General features: G+C 45.9%; 2 protein-coding genes across 4 annotated transcripts in view; both read left to right on the plus strand.

Moving 5' to 3' along the window:
- LOC127018238 (ubiquitin carboxyl-terminal hydrolase 40-like) overlaps nucleotides 1-13,005 on the plus strand; it is a 21,828-nt gene extending 8,823 nt beyond the window's left edge. Inside the window, exons 5-14 of one of the 2 annotated variants that reach the window (XM_050899731.1) lie at nucleotides 743-807; nucleotides 1,403-1,477; nucleotides 5,138-5,264; nucleotides 6,360-6,454; nucleotides 7,680-7,798; nucleotides 8,202-8,267; nucleotides 8,510-8,720; nucleotides 8,859-8,954; nucleotides 9,813-9,907; nucleotides 10,337-10,731. In XM_050899731.1, the coding sequence (XP_050755688.1) occupies nucleotides 743-807; nucleotides 1,403-1,477; nucleotides 5,138-5,264; nucleotides 6,360-6,454; nucleotides 7,680-7,798; nucleotides 8,202-8,267; nucleotides 8,510-8,720; nucleotides 8,859-8,954; nucleotides 9,813-9,907; nucleotides 10,337-10,445 (1,058 nt within the window). In that variant the 3' untranslated portion in view covers nucleotides 10,446-10,731. Of the gene's footprint in view, nucleotides 1-742; nucleotides 808-1,402; nucleotides 1,478-5,137; nucleotides 5,265-6,359; nucleotides 6,455-7,679; nucleotides 7,799-8,201; nucleotides 8,268-8,509; nucleotides 8,721-8,858; nucleotides 8,955-9,812; nucleotides 9,908-10,336; nucleotides 10,732-11,727 lie in introns of those variants that run through there. The other variant, XR_007766724.1, reaches the window with a different exon arrangement.
- Nucleotides 13,006-14,081: 1,076 nt separating this feature from the next.
- The window catches only part of LOC127018234 (ubiquitin carboxyl-terminal hydrolase 40-like), a 29,862-nt gene continuing 22,122 nt past the window's right edge, over nucleotides 14,082-21,821 (plus strand). The window contains exons 1-5 of one of the 2 annotated variants that reach the window (XM_050899726.1): nucleotides 14,082-14,183; nucleotides 15,053-15,121; nucleotides 18,676-18,783; nucleotides 20,517-20,838; nucleotides 21,389-21,470. In XM_050899726.1, coding sequence (XP_050755683.1) covers nucleotides 15,074-15,121; nucleotides 18,676-18,783; nucleotides 20,517-20,838; nucleotides 21,389-21,470 — 560 coding nt within the window. In that variant the 5' untranslated portion in view covers nucleotides 14,082-14,183; nucleotides 15,053-15,073. Of the gene's footprint in view, nucleotides 14,184-15,052; nucleotides 15,122-18,675; nucleotides 18,784-20,516; nucleotides 20,839-21,388; nucleotides 21,471-21,821 lie in introns of those variants that run through there. The other variant, XM_050899727.1, reaches the window with a different exon arrangement.

Below are 21,821 nucleotides of genomic sequence, written 5' to 3' on the forward strand. Positions count from 1 at the left end.
CCCCCCCCCCCCCCCCCCCCCCCCCCCCCCCCCCCCCCCCCCCCCCCCCCCCCCCCCCCCCCCCCCCCCCCCCCCCCCCCCCCCCCCCCCCCCCCCCCCCCCCCCCCCCCCCCCCCCCCCGAATGTATTGATGAGATTCCTTCTAGGCTCTGGGTTTTTTTAGTTATGAAAGTCAAATTTTGTCCCTTGCAAAGAATAAAGTGCATTTTCATCGCGTTATTTTGGTCAAATTAAAAAGTTCAATTGTATTTGTTCCTTCTCTACCTGGTGCGCTTATATATATCAGGTGCTAAATCTAAAAGCATTGTCGTTTCTGGACGACACCATCTTTTTTTTGCTCCAGTGTGAAGTCCCCTGGTAGACAGCTGGGAGAGGGAAGTTGGCTTTTTTCCTTATGGTTTCATATTAACGAGCCTGTCATGATTCAAAATAGTAAATTGACATGGGAATTCCTTTCGCTTTCCTCTTAAAACCAGGGAAATTAATTAGGTAGGTGAGAAGAGACGCTTATGCAAATCAAAGACGACCATTTCCAAGCAGCAAAGTGTTTCGAGGGTCTGGAGAAGGACATGAAGGTGATACTTCATTCCGTTTGTCAGAGTTGTGTTTAAGAGACAAACAAACAAACAAAAACCAAGCAAAAGAACCCCTTAACACTTATGAAGAGCTTTGTAATGTTTTTTTTTGAAACAGCTTTGTTGGCTAATTAGTTTTCCATATGTATGTTTTTGTGTTTTGGTAGGTGACAACTGGCATTTGAGAAGGATTGACTGGTGCTATGAAGCAGGGGAAGCATTAAGTCAGGAAGTAAGAGGATCCTGTTTTTGACTTGAATCATGCCGTCGTTTATTTACCCCAATTTCTGTAGAGACTTTCCCTGAAGAGAGCCGCATTAAAGCAAATGCGTGGTGTTTTTGTGTGTGCTAGCTTAGTGCACACCCTGTTTTATTTTCACAGGGCCTTATGAAGACAGTGGTGGGATACCTGTGGTTAAAATGTGAATCTTGTGCCCCTGCCTCTTATTTTCAGGGCTGGGACGTATGGGCTATGCACATAGTTTTTTCTAAAGTCTAGGCTTACCAGGCATTAAAGATACATCAGCACAGAAGCATGAGGGGTCAGTTGGTCAGCTGCGGAGGTGCAAAGGAAGGACACAGCTCAGCAGGATGCCCTGGAAGGACTGCTGCAGAGCAGACTCCTGTAGGTGCAATCCTTGTGTGCTGCTGCAAAGCTGTCTCCAAGCGGTGGATGTTAAATGGCTATTTCTGTGCTCTTTGGTGGGAAAGGAAAACACCTGGGATCTTTGGCATGCATGGCTTAAGAACCCACCAACATCTACTTTAGGAACCAAAGCACGAGAACGTGTAGACTTACAAGTGTACTGTGCTTTCTCTTCCTACAGAATGCCACTCTGAAGGAACTTAATGTTTGCAGAGGAGATACTTTGGTTATAACTGAAGGAAAGCTTCCAGCAAAGGTAAAACGAGCGAGATGGTGCTCTTTAGTCAGTTGACGGTGTCTGGAGCCTTGAATATGGTAGTCGTTTCTTTTTTTTTCTCTTGCTCATTTGAAAAATATTTCGGTCAAAAAAAATTCTGGTCGGCCATAATGAACAATGCTTTTTGCAGTTTTACAGCTTTTTGGATTTCGGTCAACATTTATAATGTTCTTAGTCTGTCTATATTTATTCTTCTTTCAACTTCTGTAGTAAAAGGCTTGCCCGTTGCAGCTTCTTTGCCTAGGAGTGTGTTAAGGTCGACAGACCTGGAGGAAATCGGTATTTCTGGCAGGCAAGGTTCTTGCGAAGGCACAACTCGTATGCTACTGCTTCCTCACCAAATGTTAAAAATAGAGGAACTGAAGTGTTTGCCTTCCGTTCCGATTTGTACTGAGGATGGCGTTTGAAAATGGAGGGCCCTCCTGGGAGACCCTCTTGTCAGCGATGGTTATGCAAACGGAAGGATTCTTTGCTAACAAACCTCCAGCAGGATCATAGGACGGTTTGGGTTGGAAGGGACCTTTAAAGATCCCCTAGTTCCCATCTCTCACTAGACCGGGTTGCTCAGAGCCCCGTCCGACCTGCCCTTGAACACTTGCAGGGACGGGGCATCCCGAACTTCTCTGGGCAAGCTGCTCCAGGGTCTCGCCACCCCCACGACCAGAGGCAGTTCCCTCAGCCTGCCCTCGTGCGCCGCGTGCCCCGGCCCCTCGCCATCTCCAGGGCCCTGGGCTGGGCCCACCCCCCACCCATCAGTGTCTTCTTTCCTGGACTGGGGAGACCAGGAGGGGACAGAGGAGGCTGGGGCAGTCGCCCGAGTACCAAACGAGAGAGGAGGAAAGCACCTTTACTGTTCGTTGTCTTGTTTTATTGTTTGGTTTTTTTTAAGAATTAGGCAATAAACAGTCTTGAAAAGAGCTCCTCGTGAAGCAGCTGGAAAGGGACCTTAATGCTGAAGGCCAGTCCTTCTTCCTGGCAGAGCTGTGGTCTTCTGCTTCTCCAGAGGAACCGCTGTCTCTCTAACTCCTTTGCTCGATCTGTTGCTGTTCTTCGTGCACCGCCGCGGAGGGTCTGGCTTCCTCTTCAACCGCCCTGGTCCTCAGAGTGAAGGGACCCCACCTCCAGGCGCCAGGGACCTCGGCGTCCCTGTGAGGGGCGACTCCTGTCGCCTCGGCACAGCAGGCTGGCGGAAGCCATGTCGCCTGGTCCCCTTTTCTTGGGGCTCAGAGCAGAGGAGATGGCACCCCTTCAGGAGGGGTGGGGGTAGGGGAGGGAATGGGAGAGAAGGGCTCACGCTGCCCGCGGCAATCAACAGAAGACCTGCTGATTGCCGGGAGGTGGAAAGGGTGAGCCCACGGGATGGCCGGGAGTGGAGGCTGGGCCTGCCAGCTAACGCCGGGCGCGGAGGCAGGGCCGGCGGTACGGCGCTGGCCGGGCGCTCCTGCGCTGGTGTCGGCGTGGTGTCACGGAGGGGAGCCCCGGCAGGGTGTAGCGGTGCCGGGGGGAGCCATGCTGGAGGTGGATCCACTTCCATCGGCTCTTCCTGGTCTTCGGGTGGATCCACCTCCATTGGCTCCACACCATCAGCCGCATGAGCGATGGCCATCGCTACCATGCGGCTGATGGTGCCTCCCCTCTTACAGCGCCGCCTCTTCCTCCACGGCTCCTGCAGCCACCTCTCTTCTCTCCGACTCAAGGGTGGGCAGCCACCCGCCTTGCCGCTGTGCGACCTCTTGATGCCAACCATTGCTGGCATGAGAGGACACCTCGACGCTCAGCGAATTGTGGGCCGGGTGCCGGGGTCCCCGTATTTATAGGGCCCGGAACAGAACGCAGTGAGGTGGCTTGTGACATCAGGAGGCCACTGTGATGGCGATGAGCGTGGCCAAATATGGCTGTTTTGGGAGGTGGGGGCCTGTGGCCTGAAAGATGCCCTAAGGTGGGAGAAGGAGGAGGGTCAGGGGGGCTAAGGGCCCCTTTCCTGGGGATCGTTCCCCTGTGCCATTCTGCTGCCCCTTGGGCCCAGGGACTGCCCTCCACCTCCCCTTACGTGCCCTGGGCTCCAGCCCCCTCCTCACCCCATGCCTGGGGTGCCCTGGATGGGATGGTGGCAACAGTGTTCCAGGAGGGCGGGGGTCCTCGGTGACCCCCCCCACCCACCCACCCGGCTCCCTGCAAGTGGCGCAGCCCCCCGTGCCCGACAGCGGTTGAGAGGGGGCAAAGCATCCCGACATCCCGCAGGCGGGAAAGGGAGGCGCAGCCACCCTGCGCGAGATCTCCCAGCGCTCCCTAAAAGAACTGGCGATTGCCAGGTGTTGCGTGGGCCCTTCTTCCCCGGCCCCCTGCCCCTGGAGCGTGGAGAGGTGCCATCTCTTCTGCACTGAGCCCCGAGGGAGAGGGGTGGAGAGGGCCTGGCGTCCTTGGGGCTGCGGTGCTGGCAAGGGAATAGCTTCAACAAGAACATCAGTCGGGTCCTAGGACAAACTTGAACTGTTGCTAGTTGCCAAGAAGCGTCTTCTAGGGATGGTTGCAGGGGAGTTAGGCGAGGCCACCGATCCTGATTATTCCTGTGGGCATGTTATAGGACTAGCTACAGTCCTAATGTAGTTTGAGAGCTGTGGTATGCCTGCCTCCATTTCCATCAACCCCTTCCCTCGGAGCTTGTGTGTTCACATAGATTGTGCTTGCGAGATTCTCATCCTGAAGCTTTTCTGCAGAGATATAGTGGCGTTACAAGACTTCCAGTTTATCCAGCGGATTTTGGAGTTCTTCCCAAATATTGTTCTTAAAGCACCTGATCTTTACCCCCTGTACGGATTACTTAAAGCTCAGATTTTTGCCCTGCGTAGACAACATGCCATCTAAGTGGCTGTCTTCACCCTCTGGCACATTTTCCTCAGGCTGTGACCCAGCTGTGGCTGTGGAGGGGAAGGAGGGAGATAAGCACAGATGCTGTCTTAATGAGCAAGTACAAGAGGCGTGGAAAAACCTGGGTCTGTACCCCTGCTCTACCCGCTGCAGTAAAGGGCATTGTAAGTTGAAACAGAAGGCTAAAAGACTTTGCAAGAACCAGTGGGCAGACAATACGGATCTTAGCAAGTCCATGGTGAATAAAACTTCATAAGGGAAAACCAGCTCTTTTTAATACGTTTGTTCTCAGAAAAAAAAAGGTAGGATAAGAGCTGACAACAGCAGTGCAGTGGGTGTTGACAGCCCAATTCAGAGCTGCATCTGAAAGCAAGCAAGCAACCTCTCCTGCTCAGGAGAGAAAACCAGGAGCTTCTGAAGCGGCAGAGCAGCATTGCAGTTGGTGAGCTTAGATGAATCCAGCTTCCTCTGGCGAGGTCGTGTCTGTGTCCAAACCTTCAGACAACAGTGTCACACGGTTGCATCTGTAACGGTAGATGCCGTGACAGCAGAGCCAGGATGGTGAGGCTAGGCTGCGCGAGGCTGCATTTTTTTCACCCTGTAAAAGTACGAAGTGAGAGTTGGTGATTTGTGATCTTAGATGAATGCCACTGCCTTTACAAAAGCTCGGATTTGAACAAGTCTCTTCCTTCTCCCTGAGATGAAGGTGACATTTTTCATTGTCTGCATTGGAACACAAAAGCTCCTTGGTATTTTCTGTTCGCTTTTCAGGGTTTCCTGAAAATACCCGTCTGGTGGTTGAAGCCTTCAAGCCATAAGAAACATGGAGAGAATGCACAAGACCAAGTGAATGGGATGACCTGCAAGATGGATGCTTTGCAGGTGTCTCCTGCAGGAGGTGAGCTTGATCGGTTTTTGAAAGGTGGGATTGCACTGAGGCTTTGAGTCAAAACCAGCATTTGAATCCAAAGCCTGAAAATGCTTCTGAAACCTAGGAGTGACTGTATGAGTTTCAGCAAGTTTATGGTGAAAGGGGCCACGCAGGAGACAGATGCAATTTTTTACAAGGCCACGAATGCTGGATGGTGCTGTTCTGATGTTCCTTACTATATTTGGTCAAGGGTAAGACCACCACTAAATTTTGCAGGAGGGGCTCTTTATCTGTCAGTAAGTAAAACGGCTTCTCCATACCTGAAGGCAGTGGCAGTATTGTAAAGCATCTGCTCAATCAGCATACCGGTGATTGGCTTCAAATGCCAGACTCCTAATATCACATTTAATTCACTTCAGGCTATGTTGCTTTTTGAGAAGCTGTAAAAGGAGTGGTGAGTAAATCTTAGGTAGCATAAAAGAGATTACATACGGTATGTAACAAACCTGCTTTTGTTCTTCGAAAGGTCAAATCCAAATCCAAAACCAGCTCGGGTAGGAAAATCAAGTGAGGGTTGAGAAGGAAGAAGAAAATGAAGTGGGGACAACTGTGAATTGGGAAATGGGAAACAAACGTATTTTCCTTTCTAGAGGAAAAAGAGTATTCTTCCTTTGCTACTGAGTTGTGTTGCAGAGCAGGACCCCTCTCCTTTTAGAAGGTTTCTCTGCATTTTTCTCCTTTTCTGAGTTTTACTTTCTCCGCTGATGATTTCGGTAGCATAAGTAAGAGCAGATTTAACTTCCCTTGCAACACGCTCTACATCTCAGAGTCATAACCAATAATTAAGACTCTTTACCAATTTGACTAACTGGTCTTAGTTTTAACATTTGCAGTATAGGATCCGTTGGAACTCCTCCTGTTTGGCAACTAACAGAATGTATTTTATCAGCTGGATCTTGTGTTTCTTGAACTGTCCTCCAAAAAAAAAACCTGAGGTCGGGTCCCTTCTCGAAGTGAAGTCTCACCATGAAGTGACTGTTATCTCTTAGGACGATAAACAAAGTCATGTTGACTCTTCTGTTGTTTGTTTCTTCCTCCCCCCTCTTCCCCCCCCACCTCAAGATGCACCAGAATACCTCCACACCGACACGGATCTTTGTTATGCTGGCAGTCTAGAAATAGCAGGAGAAGCTTCTTTGGAAGATCTGAAGATGCAGGTTAGATGTTCTCCTGTCTTGGCAATGGACAGCAAGCCTGTGATGAATTGAGCTCTATTAATACCTATTTTCTATTTCCTTTTCCCTTGTCTCCAGTATGTTCTGATATGGCATTTGCTTATATGCCATGTTCAGGGGTAAGTACCAAGAGGCAGTTGGAGCATGTAGCTCAGAGACTTCCTTAGTATGTCCCCTGCAGTTGCCATTCTACCTGTCATGTGTCCTGACCTGCAAAAGCCTTGTTGCACTTCATCTGGAACTTTGGCTTGCAGCCGATTTCACAATGTAAAAATTCTTCATGAGAAGCACACACATACAAGCACTTCCTAAAAAGCCAGTTTCCATTTCCACATTGTTCCTGTATTAGTTTTCTGCGTCTTTTTTTTTCTTTTTCTTTTTTTTTTTTTGTATGTTGAATCTAATGAATAAAGAATTGCTTTTGATGCAGGTCATGTTTGTCATTCAGGAAGGTATAGCTTAGTTTCTTTGGCCAGAAACTAAGGTGCCTTTTTATGCTTTTTTTAACCATAAAAGGATGATTTTAATGCAGTAAAAAAAAAAAACCAGCCCATACCAAAAAAATACCCAAAAGCAAAAACCCAAAAAACCCCAACAAAAAAACCCAAACCCCAAACCCCAACAAGCCCTAAACCAATCCTATCATAAGGCTCTCTATTGTTTAGCCAGTCGGTTGTTCTACTGAAACTGCATGGGGAAGGGTATCTCATCTGATTCTGATCCATACCGACACTTACTCTTTTGGGTACGACTTCAGTTTCAGTCGCTGGCAAACTGCTGCTATGAAAAACTGACCATTTGCATCTTGTGAACAAGGAGAATTGTCTTAGCATGGCAAGAGTCTTGTGTCCTTGACAAGGGCTTTAAGGAGCTTGCTCAGCACTTGGCTAGAGATTGGGGTAATGATTCTGTCAGCCTCATTCCCTCCCGGTTGTACAAATTCTGGTTAAAAAAAGGAATTCAGTACTTTTGAAATGTAAGTTAAGTTGAGAAGTGTTGGGAGGGAGTGAAGTCCGAGGTTGAAAAGCAAATATGTGGATGCTAGCCACTACCTGTAAGTCACAAGCAACAGCTGCTGTGGAATAAATCTAAATAGCTTGCCCTGTTTCTGATTGCTTCAGGATTGCATTGAGAATTAATCAAGTGGTTCTCTTTTTTCCAAGGAGGCTGGCTGCTAAAATTCCTGAAGAAATGTTTCTTTTTCCAGGCCATGACCTTACCATGCTGCCCAGAGCAGATTGTCCCACTGCCCTCGTTTCTCAGAGCATGGACAGTGGACAGTAAGCGCCCAGGCAAGCTTTTACGAAACAACAAGCAGCGACTCAAGTAGGTTTCTTACTGAACGCGCAAGCAGCATTGCAACAGGCTGACTGTTAACTGGATGGTGGGATGGATTGGTGGAGAAATAAATCCGCTCAGTCAAGTGTCCACAGAAAGCTCACTTCTGGTTACTTCATTTTTTTGCCGGGCACGTTTTTTAACTCGAGAGCTGTGGAAGGGGGAGGTGTGAGCCGAAGTAGATCATACCAGGCTTATTCTGCTCAGCTTTATTTTGGGTGTTTTTAAATGCCGCTTTTGTACTTTTCTGAGTCTTTCAGTTCTGTTCCGATAGCCTCTTGCTTTGGTTTTCCAGATAAGCACAGGTCGGCTTGACGAAAAGAGTGATTTTTCTACTCAGGAACTTAGAATATAGGACTGGAAACGCGTAGAATCTTTGTTTTGTTTTCAGTGACTACAAGCTGGGTGCCAGAGTGGAAATCTGCCTAGAAGCTTTGCAAAAAGAAGAGCATTTGGGGTAAGATCGCAAGATACCTATTTCTTACAGCAGTGCGTTTGCGATGAGACTTAATTGAGCAGCTTTTACCTTAAATACTGGGCGTGAGGATTACAGGTGTCAAGCTGCGAGAAGACTTGGGAGCTTCTTTTTTGTTTTCCACAAACAAAGATAAGGGAGGGCAGGAGGGAGCGTAACCTCGGACTTCTGGATTCTGAAAGCCTGACTCACAAGAAGGGTCTGTATTCTCTTCCTGATGACAGCCCCCAGGAACTGCTGCTTCGAGTCCAGATGGGCATCCCAGGGGAGAGGGACTACTATGGCTCCACGGATTTGGTGTGGGATATCTCCAAAGAATGCACAACCTGGGCACTGAGGCAACGAGTGGCTTCTCACTATGGTCTCCCTGTAGATAAAACTGAAATAGCCAAATACTTCCCTGAAAGATTGGAGTGGCTGCCAATATCTAGCTGGGTAAGATCTGGAATGCCAGAGTCCAGCAGTTGTTTGAGAGAAGTATGTGTTGGTTTGTGCTGCAGTTCTTGAGCAAACGTATTGAAGCAGATTGCCGAAATGTGCCGTGTACGAATCTTCTGCTTTGATTTTATTCAGACACAGCAAATGTCAAAGAGGAAACGGAAGAAAAAACAGGAGAGTTTACAGTCAGCGCCGTACCACCTGAAAGACGGCGATATCATTGGGGTGAAGGTAAATTAACTTGGCTTCAATTGTTGCACGAGGATTAGGTTTCAGGCACTGTCCCCTTTGGGGTATCTTAATTTCCTCCTGGTTTTCCTCCATCCTGCTACATCTCTGTGAAAGTGCCGGTAGGTGGATTTGGACAGTACATTGTGTGGGTAGGAAAATTGTTGCTACTGGTGCTTTTTCTTCTTTTTCTCCCGTTCTTTATCAACCCGATGGAAGTTGCATGCCTTTCCCCTTGTATCTTGGTCCTGGCACGAGAGGGCAATACCTTAGAGGCTCTCGTGCAGCTCTCAGCCGGTGCAAGCAGTCAGTTTCTGCTCTGTGCTTGAACACTATCCAGAAGAAACTGGAGCTTTTTTCTTGCCCTCCTTCTGTTGACTGTTTTTTTTTTTTCCGCGTCGGAGTACAATCCAAGAACAGCACCCTTTAAAAATCACATTGTAAATTTAAACCCATTACATTTTTCAAAGCATTCTTACAGCTCTATTTGATTATTTCAAAAAGAATGACACAGCAGCATATTGAGCTCTGAGTTAGCAATAAGGCTTATTTAGGAGACCTCTGAAAGAACAGACTCGCAGGAGGTGAAAAGTCTGGTGTCCTATCCTGATGCGTTAGGCTATGCAGAGAAACCTCTGAGTAAGGCAAATTGACTGTTAAATGCAAAAAGTAGAGAGGAGTCGAAGAGATGTTTTTGTCTTTTTGAATTCTTTGCCACTTGGTTAACTTCAAGTTAAATTGCTCTAAAACTAGTTAAAGGAAATGCCCTGAAAATTGATTGTGTAAACTGAGTAACATGTGTGAAATAGTTTTGGTAGACGAAAAGTATAAGCTAATACACTCCATCCTTTTTCACACCAGAATCTTCTTCTTGATGACACTAAGGACTTCAGCACAGTGAGAGATGACGTTGGAAAAGAGAAACAAAGGCAGCTTGCATTAGGAAAAAAGAAAAGGTATTGAGTATTTACAGTGCTTTTTCTTTAGAAACACGCAAACTGTTCTTTGCCGCTTTTCAGACTAGCTTGATACCTGGATCATGTTTTGGGACAGTGCTAGCTGGGCGCTCTCAGAGCGCACAATTCCAGTAGTCCTCGAGGGAGTGCTGAGGTAATTCAAACTCCTGGCTTTAAGTGCCATGTTCCTACATCGAGCCTCAGTGGTTTTTTTTTCCCTCTTGCAACACCCTGCAGAATTTGTCCCTGCCTCTGGAGATGAAAAATGAGCTCCTTGGCTGCACTGGCCCCGCACAGGTTGTAAGCGTGAGCTTGCAACGTCATTCTTACAACTAAGTGGAAACGGGGTTCCAGTCCAGGCTCGTGCTGCTGTTGGTGCTAAGGCTCAACGCTAATATTAGGCATCTTAATTTTTTTTTTTTTAAATAGTCGGCAAGCCGAACGCTTACAGGAGCCTGTTTTCTCTGAGGAGAAGCTGAATATTAAGCACCGTAAACCAGAAGTGGCTCTGTCTATCAATGTGGGCGTTTTCAGATAGCACCAGGAGATGATTCGCTGAGCAGACCGTACTACAGATGTCCTCAGTTGGCCTGGAGTACCTCAGCTGGACCGGCAAGAGGGTCTTTCCCGAAGTGTCTTCAGGAATCACCGAGACAAACTGGAGATAGGATTCAGGCTAACTCTGATTTTCTTCTAATCTCTCTTGGGGAAGTGCTTTAGCATCCCTTTATCCATGTGGTATTTCTTCTCAGGCTAGGTAAATGCACTTTATCCATGAGAAAACAGATTAATATATTGTGTAACCTTTTGGTGACTGTTTTGTAATCACCCTAAATGCTTTTTTTTTTTTTTTTTTTTTTTTTTTGGTCGGATGCTGATGTCTTGCACCATCACTACAGAGTTTGCTGGGTTTTTTCATGCAGTCATAATCATCTCTGTCGAATTTTTTTTCCATCTCTGATCACTGAAGTTACTAGCTATACCAGAATTTGCTTTTGTCTCTTTCTGTAGAAACCTAAATCTGTAGTAGCTGGAGTCAGATTTCAGGAATGAAGGAAATGTGGAAATCTCTGGGCAAAGTGTACTAAATTGGCTCAAAAAAGAGCAAATCCAGAATCTGTCAAGCTCTAAAACCTGCAGACCTTTTGTGATACGGAACAACAAGTGCAGTAACCTTATATTTTAAAGTTGCTAGGGCTTTTTTGTTGTCCATAAGCTTCATTAACAAACAAAAGGGATGGAAAAAATCTGGCAGATCTGATGTTTGGTCTTAAGTGGGTTTTATTGTACTCGGGAAAAAGGCTTGTATTTATTTTGAGTACTCTTATTCAGAGGGCTTTCCCTCATTTCTTATCTTTTTCGATTGTTCTCCTATTCTCCGTTGCATTTGAGAAAAAGTTTCTCTTGGTGTCACAAAGCTGACTTACGGCCTCCGTAACAGAAGGGGATGTATGCGGCTGACTACCAGCTGACGTTGGTATCAAAGGTTCTTAAGTCAAATGTTTACCCAATGCTTGTGAGACTGGATCTCCAGATTGAGAACGCGTGTAACTAGCTGATGAGAGACCGTATTTTTCTTACCCCTGCGGCTGGGAACCAGGGTTTTACCAGAAGTTGACGTTTCAGCATCTTTATCGAAACTTTTCTAACACTTCCAATACTTCAACTGTGTTTCCCCCACTGTACGTGACTCTTCGTGACTTAATTTCCCATCAGGTTCAGAATTTCCTTTGGGCACAGCTAGTACTGACAAATTAACCCAAACTCTGAATGGAGTTCATTGTTTATAATCAAATTCTAAATGTGTTTTGAATGCTAAGGTGACAACGGAACGGTGGAAGATAACACACGAGCGTTTCTGTGCAGTAGTCGCGTGCTGGTGGCATCTAACGCGTTTGCCTTTTGGGGCTGGGAACCTGGGCGAACGGATTGCCGTATCGAGTGAAGTCTGCTGTCAGACACACCGCGGAGCCGTGCTGAACTGCGCGAACGTCCAGAAACCTGTTCTGAAAGGAGCAAAGCCATTGTTCAAAAATTGCTTTTGAACATAGCCTGAAGTATCCTGAATTAAATCTGTGTTAATGAGAGGACAAACTACAAGTCACTTTTGGGGGCTACCGTAAACGTTGAAGCTGTTTCCTTGTATGTGGAGCAGATTCCGTAGTAGGAGATACCAGTAGAGCAGGCTACTAAAATTGTGGCTAATGTGAGAAGCTCTCTCGTTTTACCTTTTATAGGTTAACAACATTCTGGTATTTCAGACAGCTTCAAGACAAAAACTGACACTCTCAGCTATCGGCAAAAAAAAAAAGAAAGTCCAAAGCCCCTTGAAGCATATGATTAATATTTATTTCTGTGCATCTCTCTCAAATTCAGCAGGTGCTTCTGTGCTTTCTGAGGCCGCTTCATTCAAGAAGGGGATCTTTTTAATTTCCTCGCTGTTTCGGTTGTAGGTAGGCTTCCCTTGAATCTTGAAATCCTAGTTCTATGGATAGATTTTCTGACTGAGGTGAGGGCAGCCGACTGCTTTCCCCGTCTGACTTTGCGCCGCCTTCTTCCCTATCCACAAGTGTTCTTGCGAGCCAGAAATGATCGCGCGTGCTGATTCCTAAGGTAAGCCAGAAAGGTTTGCGTTCGCAGGTTGTTCCGTGGCATTGCACTTACTTTGCTGTCCCTTTGAATTCCTCCAGTTCCTTGCTGGACAGCTGTCCTGAGCTCAGCCTTCCCACCTGCCTTTAATAACTCCAGCCTCTTCTCGAAAACACGACGTTTGGAGAAATGTAAAGACGGATTCCGAGTGCTAACGTGGGGATTTTAGTATGTGCCTTTGTTCAAGTGTAATGTAGCAGCGCCTGCACTGAACCAATCTTGGATTATTTCTAATGTTGGCTCAAAATGCGTATTTTTTTTCCTTAAAACTACTGTGGGTCATTCCGCAAGGAGAGAGTTCGTTAAAAAGGGGGGTGGGGAGAGGGAACACCTTTTTAAAACGGAGTCTTTGTGATTCCACAGTTTATGACGGTTATATTCCAAAGCCTGGAAAAGCTTTCGTCTTTATTTTTCAAGTGTTCTTCACAAAATAAAAAGTCATTTCTAGATGTCCATTTGGTTTGTCTATGTATGTCTCACCGATACATTGATCGGGAACGGCGTGAATTGGTTTCTAAGATTGGACGGGGCAAAACCTTCATTAAGCCTTAATTTTCCAGTCTGTTCCGAAGACAGCGTTCCCATCTCTGTGCGAGAAGTTTCCCCGACCCGGCTGGGGTTGCCCTGTGCAAAGACCTGGCTTCAGTTGGAGGGCTGGGATTTTGGGACGCAAGTTAAAGTGATTTTTAGCTTGCGGTTTTGTGCTCTTTTCTTAGAAAGCATGATCTAGTATTTACTTCCCGTTATTTCAGCTCCTAGCTTGTGCACAGATATATTGATCTGGTCTGTTTTTCAAGGGAACTAGCGTAAATCATCTAGAGGACTGTGGCTCTCGTAGAGTAAGAAACACGGATTGCTGAGGAACGGTTATCTTTTGTATCTGCTCCTGGTGCGGTCCTTGTAAAAGAGCAAGCGTTCAGCTCTGGGAATCTTATTGCGAGAAAATGGTGTGTTTCCTTTTCCTTTTCCTCGTAACTCGTTCCAGGTTGCTGAAGTGATTACGGAGCAGGAGGAAGCGGCCCGTTGAAAAAGCCTGTGCTGTTCTTCAATGGCCGTGGCCTGGCTTTGCTAGGGAGAGTGACGCGGGATCGGGCAACCTTGACGCTGGCTCCTTCTCCCCCATCCATCACTCTCACTTTCCACTTCTTTACTTCAAGAACAATTTAAAAAAAAACCACCACCACGACAAACCACCGAAAGATACAATTGAAGTTTCTGAGCACTCTCTATCTGGTGATTATTCAAGCAAGGGGCTGGGGTGTGACTAGTTCTGTGGGACAAGAGGCTTTGGGGCTGGTTCCAGGGCCTCTTCCCTCAGGCCCAGGGCGAGGGAGGGCAGGGCCTAACGAGGCCGCCGGGCCGGTTGCTAGGGCCGCGTTGTGCCTAGCAACCGCCTGCCCCAGCTCTGCGCTTGCGCAGTGAGGCGCCCTGCGCCGCGAGGCAGGCCGGGAATGCTCGGAGCCGGCGGCGGCGGCGGCGGCGGCGGCGCGGTCCCGCCGCCGCTCTCAACGAGGCGGTGGTGCGGCGGACGCAGGATTCCTTGGGGCGAGTGATCCGCAAGCCGCCGCTGAGGGACCGGCTGCTGAGTAAGCCGCCCTTCCGCTACCTGCACGACGTGATCCCCGAGGTGGGCCGGGAAGCGGCCTGCGGGCCCGCGCCGCCGTTGCTAGGCAACAGGGCCTCCCTGCGGGCTCGGCCGCCCCCTGGCGGGCGGGGGTGTCGCTGCCGCGGGGGGAGCAGGGGTCCCCCCAGGCGCGGGGCTGTGGGGGGGCTCTGCCGGGGGGACCCCCAGGGGCTCTGAGCGCTCCCTTGCCCGGGAGAGGGGGGACCCCGTCACCTTTGCGGGGCCCCGGGGCCTGCGCAGGGCTGGGTGGTGCAGGCAGGTCGCTGCTGCAGGGGGTGCGCTCCGAGTAGCAAGGAAATCTCGGGGGTTTTAGGGTAGTGAGTAAATCTCAGGGTTTTTTTTAGGGTGGCTGGTAGTGGTTAAGACCAGACGAGGGGTCTGACTCTTTTCCTCAGTCTGCTGTGCATTTGGTCTTCTGTGAAAACCGCTCGTAGGTTGTTTTTCCACCTCCCACTTAAAAAAAAAACCAAAACAAAAAAACCCCAACAACCAGTCTTAATTTTTACATTCCCTGAGCTGCTGCGTTTATATATAGTCACATTTAAAGAAGTCAATGAGGGAATAATGCAGAGCTGCGTTTAAAACGCGTATGCTGGTGTTCACGTTGTGAATCTCCTGGATTCACCAACCATCAAGGTTAAAGATGGAATTAAATAGGAAGGGAGGCCTGAGCTGTAAGCAAGGATTAAGTCTCGTTGTTCCAGAGCGTGTTCAGAGACACAGCAGGCCTCTGGACCTACTCTGAAATAGTTCTAAACAAGGTATCATCTCTGAAAGCAGATAAGGTCTACGTATTTCCTATTGCCACACAAGCTTTATTGAATAGAGGCCTTCAAGTGTTCTTACCTTACTCCTTTTCTTCTGTTTTGAAGGTAATTAGAGTGACAGGTTTTATGAAAGGACTTTACACGGATTTTGAATTGAAATCAGATAACGTTAAGGTGGGTATGGAACTTCCTTATTTCTTTAGCTTTCCTATTAGTATTCTTTGAAACTTGCTGCAAGGTACTTTTGGTCTTTTCTGCGTTCAGCGTCAAGGACCCGTCTTTAGTTCTGTGAAGCAACTGTAAAAGGTATTGCCTGTTGGTTATATTATGCAGTGCATGGGGTGAACACCTATAGATGGCGTTTGTGGATGTGACACAAACAAGCTGTCATGTGTGGAGAACTATTTCTGTACAGATTTCAAACCAGTGAGGGTTAATCTATAACGAGATCTAGGTTTCCAAAATACTGTTGTATTACAGGTGAAAAGTATCCTTATGTAGCAAGATTGCCTTGAAGTAGTTAGGCGTTGATAATAAATCACAAACACTAGAAATCCACATCCAGCTTTTTAAAGAGTCTTGTGGTCTCTCAGTGGAATGTATCGTTTTATATTTATTGCTTTATACGTGTGTGTGTGTGTATGTGCACATACAGATATATATATAGAGTATACATATATACAGTAAATATTCTTGCTTCATATCCCAGGACTTGCAGAGGCCTTCATCTAGTATGTGCATTCCACAATAGGTTTATTACAGTATAGGAATGGCTAATTACTGAAAGAGGAGGTTAACGTTATTACTGAAAAATGCTTTTCTGAAGTACAAGGGTGACTTTGGTCACTGTTCGCTGCTCTTCTACGGTCTGCCTCTTTGCTGAGCTGATGCTGACTTCTCCCACTGCCGACTCGATTGGAAACTTTGGTCGCTTATTGATGGCAAATAACGCAGTGTTTGTATGTTGCTAGTTAGACAGCTACATCCCTTGGTGACTGTTTAACATAGCAACTGAAAGTATGAGGTCTGTGAGCTGGCCTTGTCATCCATACAGCCAATTGCATGGACGTTTTATGCGCTTCTTGGAGCTCGTTATCGGTCTGATATGTGCGTTTATTTCTGTGAGTGTTCATATTGTTGTCGGGATAACTAAAATCTAAGTTATTTATACAACGGATTGTTGGTTTTGTTGGTACTGTCCCTGTTGAAGCTTGTCAGTAGGTTCCGTGATGAAGAGCAGCTTAGCACATGCTGCCTCTTCTGGGGAGAGCACCGTGCGTTTTATTTGTGGATCGAAAAAGCAGATTTCTTAGCAACTCCTGAGTAGGTCTTTGTTTGTATCTACATACTGTGATAGCTGTGAAGTTGCACCAATCGTGAGTACCTCTCTGAGAATTTCTTTCACAGTCCGTGAGATCATGCTTTTCAAGAGTTCCGGCAGAGGAGATCAAAATGCCGTAGTGTGTGGGAAAACGTCTCCAGCTTGTGTTCCTCTTCTTCAAACCAGTGGTCAGAAGAAGGACTTGGCTCTCGCAGGATGCTTCCTTACTGTGATTTCTGTTGGAGTTGTAGAAAATCAGGAGAGTAATCTTTATGCAGAGGCCAAAACTACCCACAGAGAGCTAGAGTCTGAGAGCAGCAGCCGGAGTCCATGTTGTGAATAGCTGTATATATTCCTATGCGAGGGTGATCTGCTTTCTGTAACTCTAGGGAATGATGCTCATCTGGTGTGATGATCTGGCAGTAGATGCACAGACTTGGAGCGGGCAGGATGCTTTCAGAAAAAAGAAAAGGTTTGTCCCCACTGTGAAATAGTCCCAGTGCTGTAGCCCACAGTCTGCTTGCTGTGGGCTGGGAAGAATTGACGGGTGCTTTTTGCAAGCGTGCTGTGCTGTTGCAGATCAGGAGGTGCATAGGCTGAAATTAGGAAAGCCCAAAGCTCGTGGTCCGGCCCCTGTGGTGGCTGGGGCTGGCTCCTGGTCTGGACATCCCCTGACATGCTACGCAGCGTCATGCACGCATACGTGCAGCCGCTGTGTTCGTTTCTAGTTTCAACTCACCTCTCCCGCATGGACATAGCAGCGGGGTCCTGAAGTACCCAGCATTTCTGCTGCGCTACCTTTTATGTCCTCGCTGTTGGGATAATACGTTCTGCTTGGATAGCTGGTCCCCTCCTCCTGTGTGGAAAGATGCAGGAGGCAGGCTGGAAGCATCCCGTGAGCCAAATCTGGCCTGCAGAGCAGGCACGTGGACCTCACTGAGTTCTAGTTTGTTTCAGGGATGTAGAGTTATAGCAACCAGTTGGAGAGAGATGTAAGGGGAATTTAAAGCATTGAGGATTCCTTAATTGTTGGGACTTCTCTGAAACAAATACACCTCTTCTGCCAGCTACATTGGACGATATTGCTGTCTGCGTGTTTATCAGAAAGGTTCTTCTTGTTAGGTCTCGTAAAAAGTTGTTCTCTTATAAATGGAAAGATTGGATATCAGGCTTGCTCTTTTAATCTTTCACACCAGCTTTATATATATACACACACACACACACACACACACAAAGTCTTCATATTGGTTTATATATATATAAAATCCTACTGCTTGAAACAGGGGAGATACCTTTTTTGGAAATCTACCCAATAAAAAATATGTTCTTAAGCTCTCAGCACTGTTCCAGATGTTTGTTTCTGTTTTGACAGAATTTTCTTTACTGATGCAAGTGGGACCTGTAGATTTCTCATTGGGTTCATGAGGATTTCTTATATGGACAGAATAGACTGATAACGTAACTGCTGAAAACGAGGAAGATGTAGGAGGACATTTTGGATCTTTATTTGAAAACATGTTTTGTTTAGAATAGCGTCCTATCTCCTTCCCTAAATTAATAGATTGCATATGTCCTTGGAAGGACGGACAAGTATTTTAATAGAACTAAGTTGCAGTATTTCCTTCCTTTCTTTTTTTATTTTTGAATGCAGGGAGCACTGGTGAGGGTGAAGTGCTCGTGATGTTAATGGAGACAATCTCAGTTATCAGTCTGAATGCGGTAGTTTCTATTCTTTTGAACTGATGCCTATTAAAACACGCATACAGAATTCTTCTTACATGGGTTTCCTTTTTAACAGGCTAATAAAATACTTTCTTTATCTCCACTCATGAGTGTAAAGGATGAGTGAGTAGACTTCTGTGCTGGGCTGGTAAATATTCCTTGAATTTTATTATGGTTTAGTAATAAAACCCCTTTTTTGTCCCACTGAGTGTTCTACAGTTGCAGAGACTTCACACCATGATTTCATTCTCTGGGCCAGGAACCTCCCAACAGAATTTTACTTGGTGGGGGTTTGTTTATTTTGTCTTTATTTTTTTCTTATGATTTTGCATAATCACTAGAAGACGTCATCTCTACTGAAGGGGAAAGTTGTTTGTAAAGTGTAATTCTAAAACTAAAACACATCTGGTAATTGTGGAGCTAAAAATATGTGCCTGTATCCCTTTCCCACCATCTTTCGTCTGTTTTCTTTACTCACTGTTCAGTCTGGTTTGTAAAGTAAGTGTACAAGCATGTAAGTCCCTCAATTTAGAATCGTATTAGTCCCAGAACTTTGGGACTTCTGTGCTGAAAAATAGTCAAGGCTCATATGAGCCCAGGAGGTCACGGTCGGCTTTTAGAAGAGCTGGAAATACTGCGTCCCCTGGGTTTCTAATGCTTGGTTACTCAACCTACTTCTCTGTAGGAAGAAGCTAAACAAATTCCCGTGGATCAATTAGGGCAGAAATTATTGGAGAAAAAAGGGGTGTCCTGGAATAAGAAATACCGAAAACAGTATGGAGCATTACGAAAGGTAATATGCATGTATGTTAGTTTGCTTTTTACTGTTAAGGTAACTTTACATTTATATTCCTCTTGAATAGTCGGGAGGATGATAATTGAAAATACTGGCCCTTAGACTAGCAAGATAGAGCATGTGTAAGAGAGGTTTGTAAGATAAGTTAGTCGTCTGGGAAACATGAACGAGATTATCAAGGGATTGTCTGCCTGAAAGCTTGTATCTTTTTTTCCATCTATATGGTTGGCCTATAAAAAATGAACCTTACTTGCTGAACCTTGTGTCTGTGGATGAAGCTGCAACAACACTTACTACCACTTGAACATAAAAGCACTGATGAGAATTAAAGGAGAAATCCAGTACCTCTTCACAGCATAACAGAAATGAGATTTTGAAACTGCATGCCGCTTTTTGGTTGATTAGGGCATGTCCATAAAATTAGCACTTCCAGTAAAGTTGAGTTCGTTGAGTTGGTTACTGTATTTTCTAATGCTTTAAGGAAAATACTTTAGCATTTGTGTTCTAGATAGTGAAACATGAATTTTCCACCTGTTTTTTGAAGAGAACCACCAATGCTGTTTTCACAATAATGATTTAAAAGTACTTGTGAAATGTGAATGTGAGTCTTCCGCGGAGGTAGATGCTTTTCTGACTTTGAGAGAGAAGTGATAGAAACAAGTTGTGAGCAACCCAGTATTAACCACTTCAAAGTTTGAGTGCTGCTGTGAATAGTACTAAAGCTGACTTTTTCACAAGTGCCGGATGTATACCAAAAGCACGTTGATCAGGGCAATACTTGCCTTATTGAAATAACTGTAAATTGTTGTACACTTTTTGAAGTATCCAATGAGGTTTTGCTTATGGTTGAAACGGAAATTCAGATTTTGGGGGTTTGTTTTTGTTTGTTTTGGGTTTGTTTTTGAGGGGGTTGGGTGGTGGTTGTAGTTTTGTGGTGGGATTGGAGGGTGGTTGGTGTCCACCCCCTCCCCCCCATCTCTTGAGAGCCACGGTTTGGTTTTGTGTGATTTGGACCCTCAGCTTGTTTGAAGTATCTGCATACTGCTAAAATGAAAGTAGAGAACAGAGGGGATAAGGTGGGCAAAATGGAACGAGGAGGTTTTAAGTTCTTGAGATGCCACAATGGGCAGCGTTAATTTGGGTAAGGTACAGCTCAGCAGACCAGAGTTGAGCTCGAGATCCCTGTCTGGTAAATACAGAAGGGAGCAATTCCGCAGCTACTAGGGAGTGGAAAGTACCAGTGTTAGAGGGCTAAGCTAGTTGGGATGGTACTCTGTGTGTCTGATAAAGCAGAAGCTTTTTGATTGCCTCTAGACCATCACTCCCTGTGCCACCTTTCCAGGAACAGAGAGTATGCGCTTGTGAGCAGGGTTTGAAAAGGATTCCAGTGTCACAAGCAATCCTTGAAATTTAGAAGGTAGTTTGATTCGATTCTTAGTGATGCATGTAGGTTGAAAACAATTCTGTTGCAATTTCTTGCGTGCTAGTTTGAAGTTGTATAAGAAATGAAGCCAGCAACAGCATATAAAACCTCAGGCAGATAAGTGGTGGTAGGAAGATTACATTTTTCTGTCTAAACTGAGGAAATACATGAGGAAGCATCATAAAAGCAGGTTTGAAGGGCTGGGGTTTGTGCATCTATTTGAGAATGAATCAGGTGAAGCAGCTAATGCAGGCTGCTCCATTTAAAACTGGCCATCTTCTTCATCTTGTCCTTGCTTTCCTTTTAGTATTTGCAGAATCATCCTCAGATATTTCAGTTCAGTCCTGATGAAAATAAGGTTGGTCTGAAGGCAAAACACAAGCTCCCGTTTAAGTCCGATTCTCGAGGACGAGATCTCCAAAGCCCTCCTCAGAAGAACGAGGTCCAGTGGAATTCAGAAAAAGAACCTGCAAGGCTAAGGGACAGTTCTGCTGGTTGCCATTGGTTTGATCTGAATGATTCCAAAGTCCAGCCGATCAAGGAGAAGGATATTGAGAAACAATTTCAGGGTAAAGAGAGTGCCTACATGCTGTTTTATCGAAAATCTCAGTTAAAAAGACCGCATGAAGGTACACAAAGCTCATCTTGATATTCTGGGGGCTTCCTTCGTTGGCAGTTTGCTTTCTGGAGGGCAAAGGCTGTTGGGTCTTCCTGTCCTTTCCAAGAGCTGAAGATACAGTCTTCTTTCTAGTGCTCATTTGTAAGAAGGGTTACCTAAGATACACGGAGGTTACCTCCAAGGAGGTAGTGACCAGTTACTTGGCTGTAGCTGACACTAACTTTTTTCTAGTACGCTTCACAAACACTAGCAGAACATCGCCTACTGAAACAAATACAAGTTGTTGCTAACGGCATTCATGTATCCGTTTCCCTTAGGGGAAGATGGATGGGAAGAAGTAAAAGCACTTGTTTGTTCTTTGTATGATCTTGCAGTTTAATTTTCTCTAATACGAAGGGATGCAACATTATTGCTCTGAATTTTCAATGATTACCGTACTGTAATGTCTCATCTTGATCCCTTTTCTTGTTTGCCAAAACACATCTTAAGCAGCTGAGGCCAAACTAGCCTATATTATTTGTTGCAGCTGAGGCCAAACTAGCCTATATTATTTGTTGCAGCGCGAGGAAATCCAAGGTACCAAATTCCTGAACACCTTCTGAATGAAATGAATGCTGCTAATACTGAGCTGCAAAAAAAGAGGTATATTAATGTAACTGTACCAATCTCTTAAACAGCATTCTTAATCTGCAGATCTCCAAAGCGATTTAAAATGGAAGAACCTCATTGAGTAGAGCCAGATACTAAAATGATTCAATGTCGTAGAGGTTAATCGAGGAATACAACGTGTATGTCCAGATTCTGCCTTCTGCTAGTTCCCTGCCTCCCTGTTAGTGGTGTAACTAGGCGCTCTACAGAATTTGAAGGGAAACTGACAGTTTAAAATGGTACCAGTTTTTTGTGAAAATCAGGGCCATTCTGGAAGGCGAATGGACTACATTATCTTAATGATGTTTGTCGAGGGAGTTCTCCCTTGGGAGAAGGGGGAGTGAC

This window comes from Gymnogyps californianus, chromosome 7 (assembly GCF_018139145.2).
Source record: "Gymnogyps californianus isolate 813 chromosome 7, ASM1813914v2, whole genome shotgun sequence".
In the NCBI taxonomy this organism is placed as follows: domain Eukaryota; kingdom Metazoa; phylum Chordata; class Aves; order Accipitriformes; family Cathartidae; genus Gymnogyps; species Gymnogyps californianus.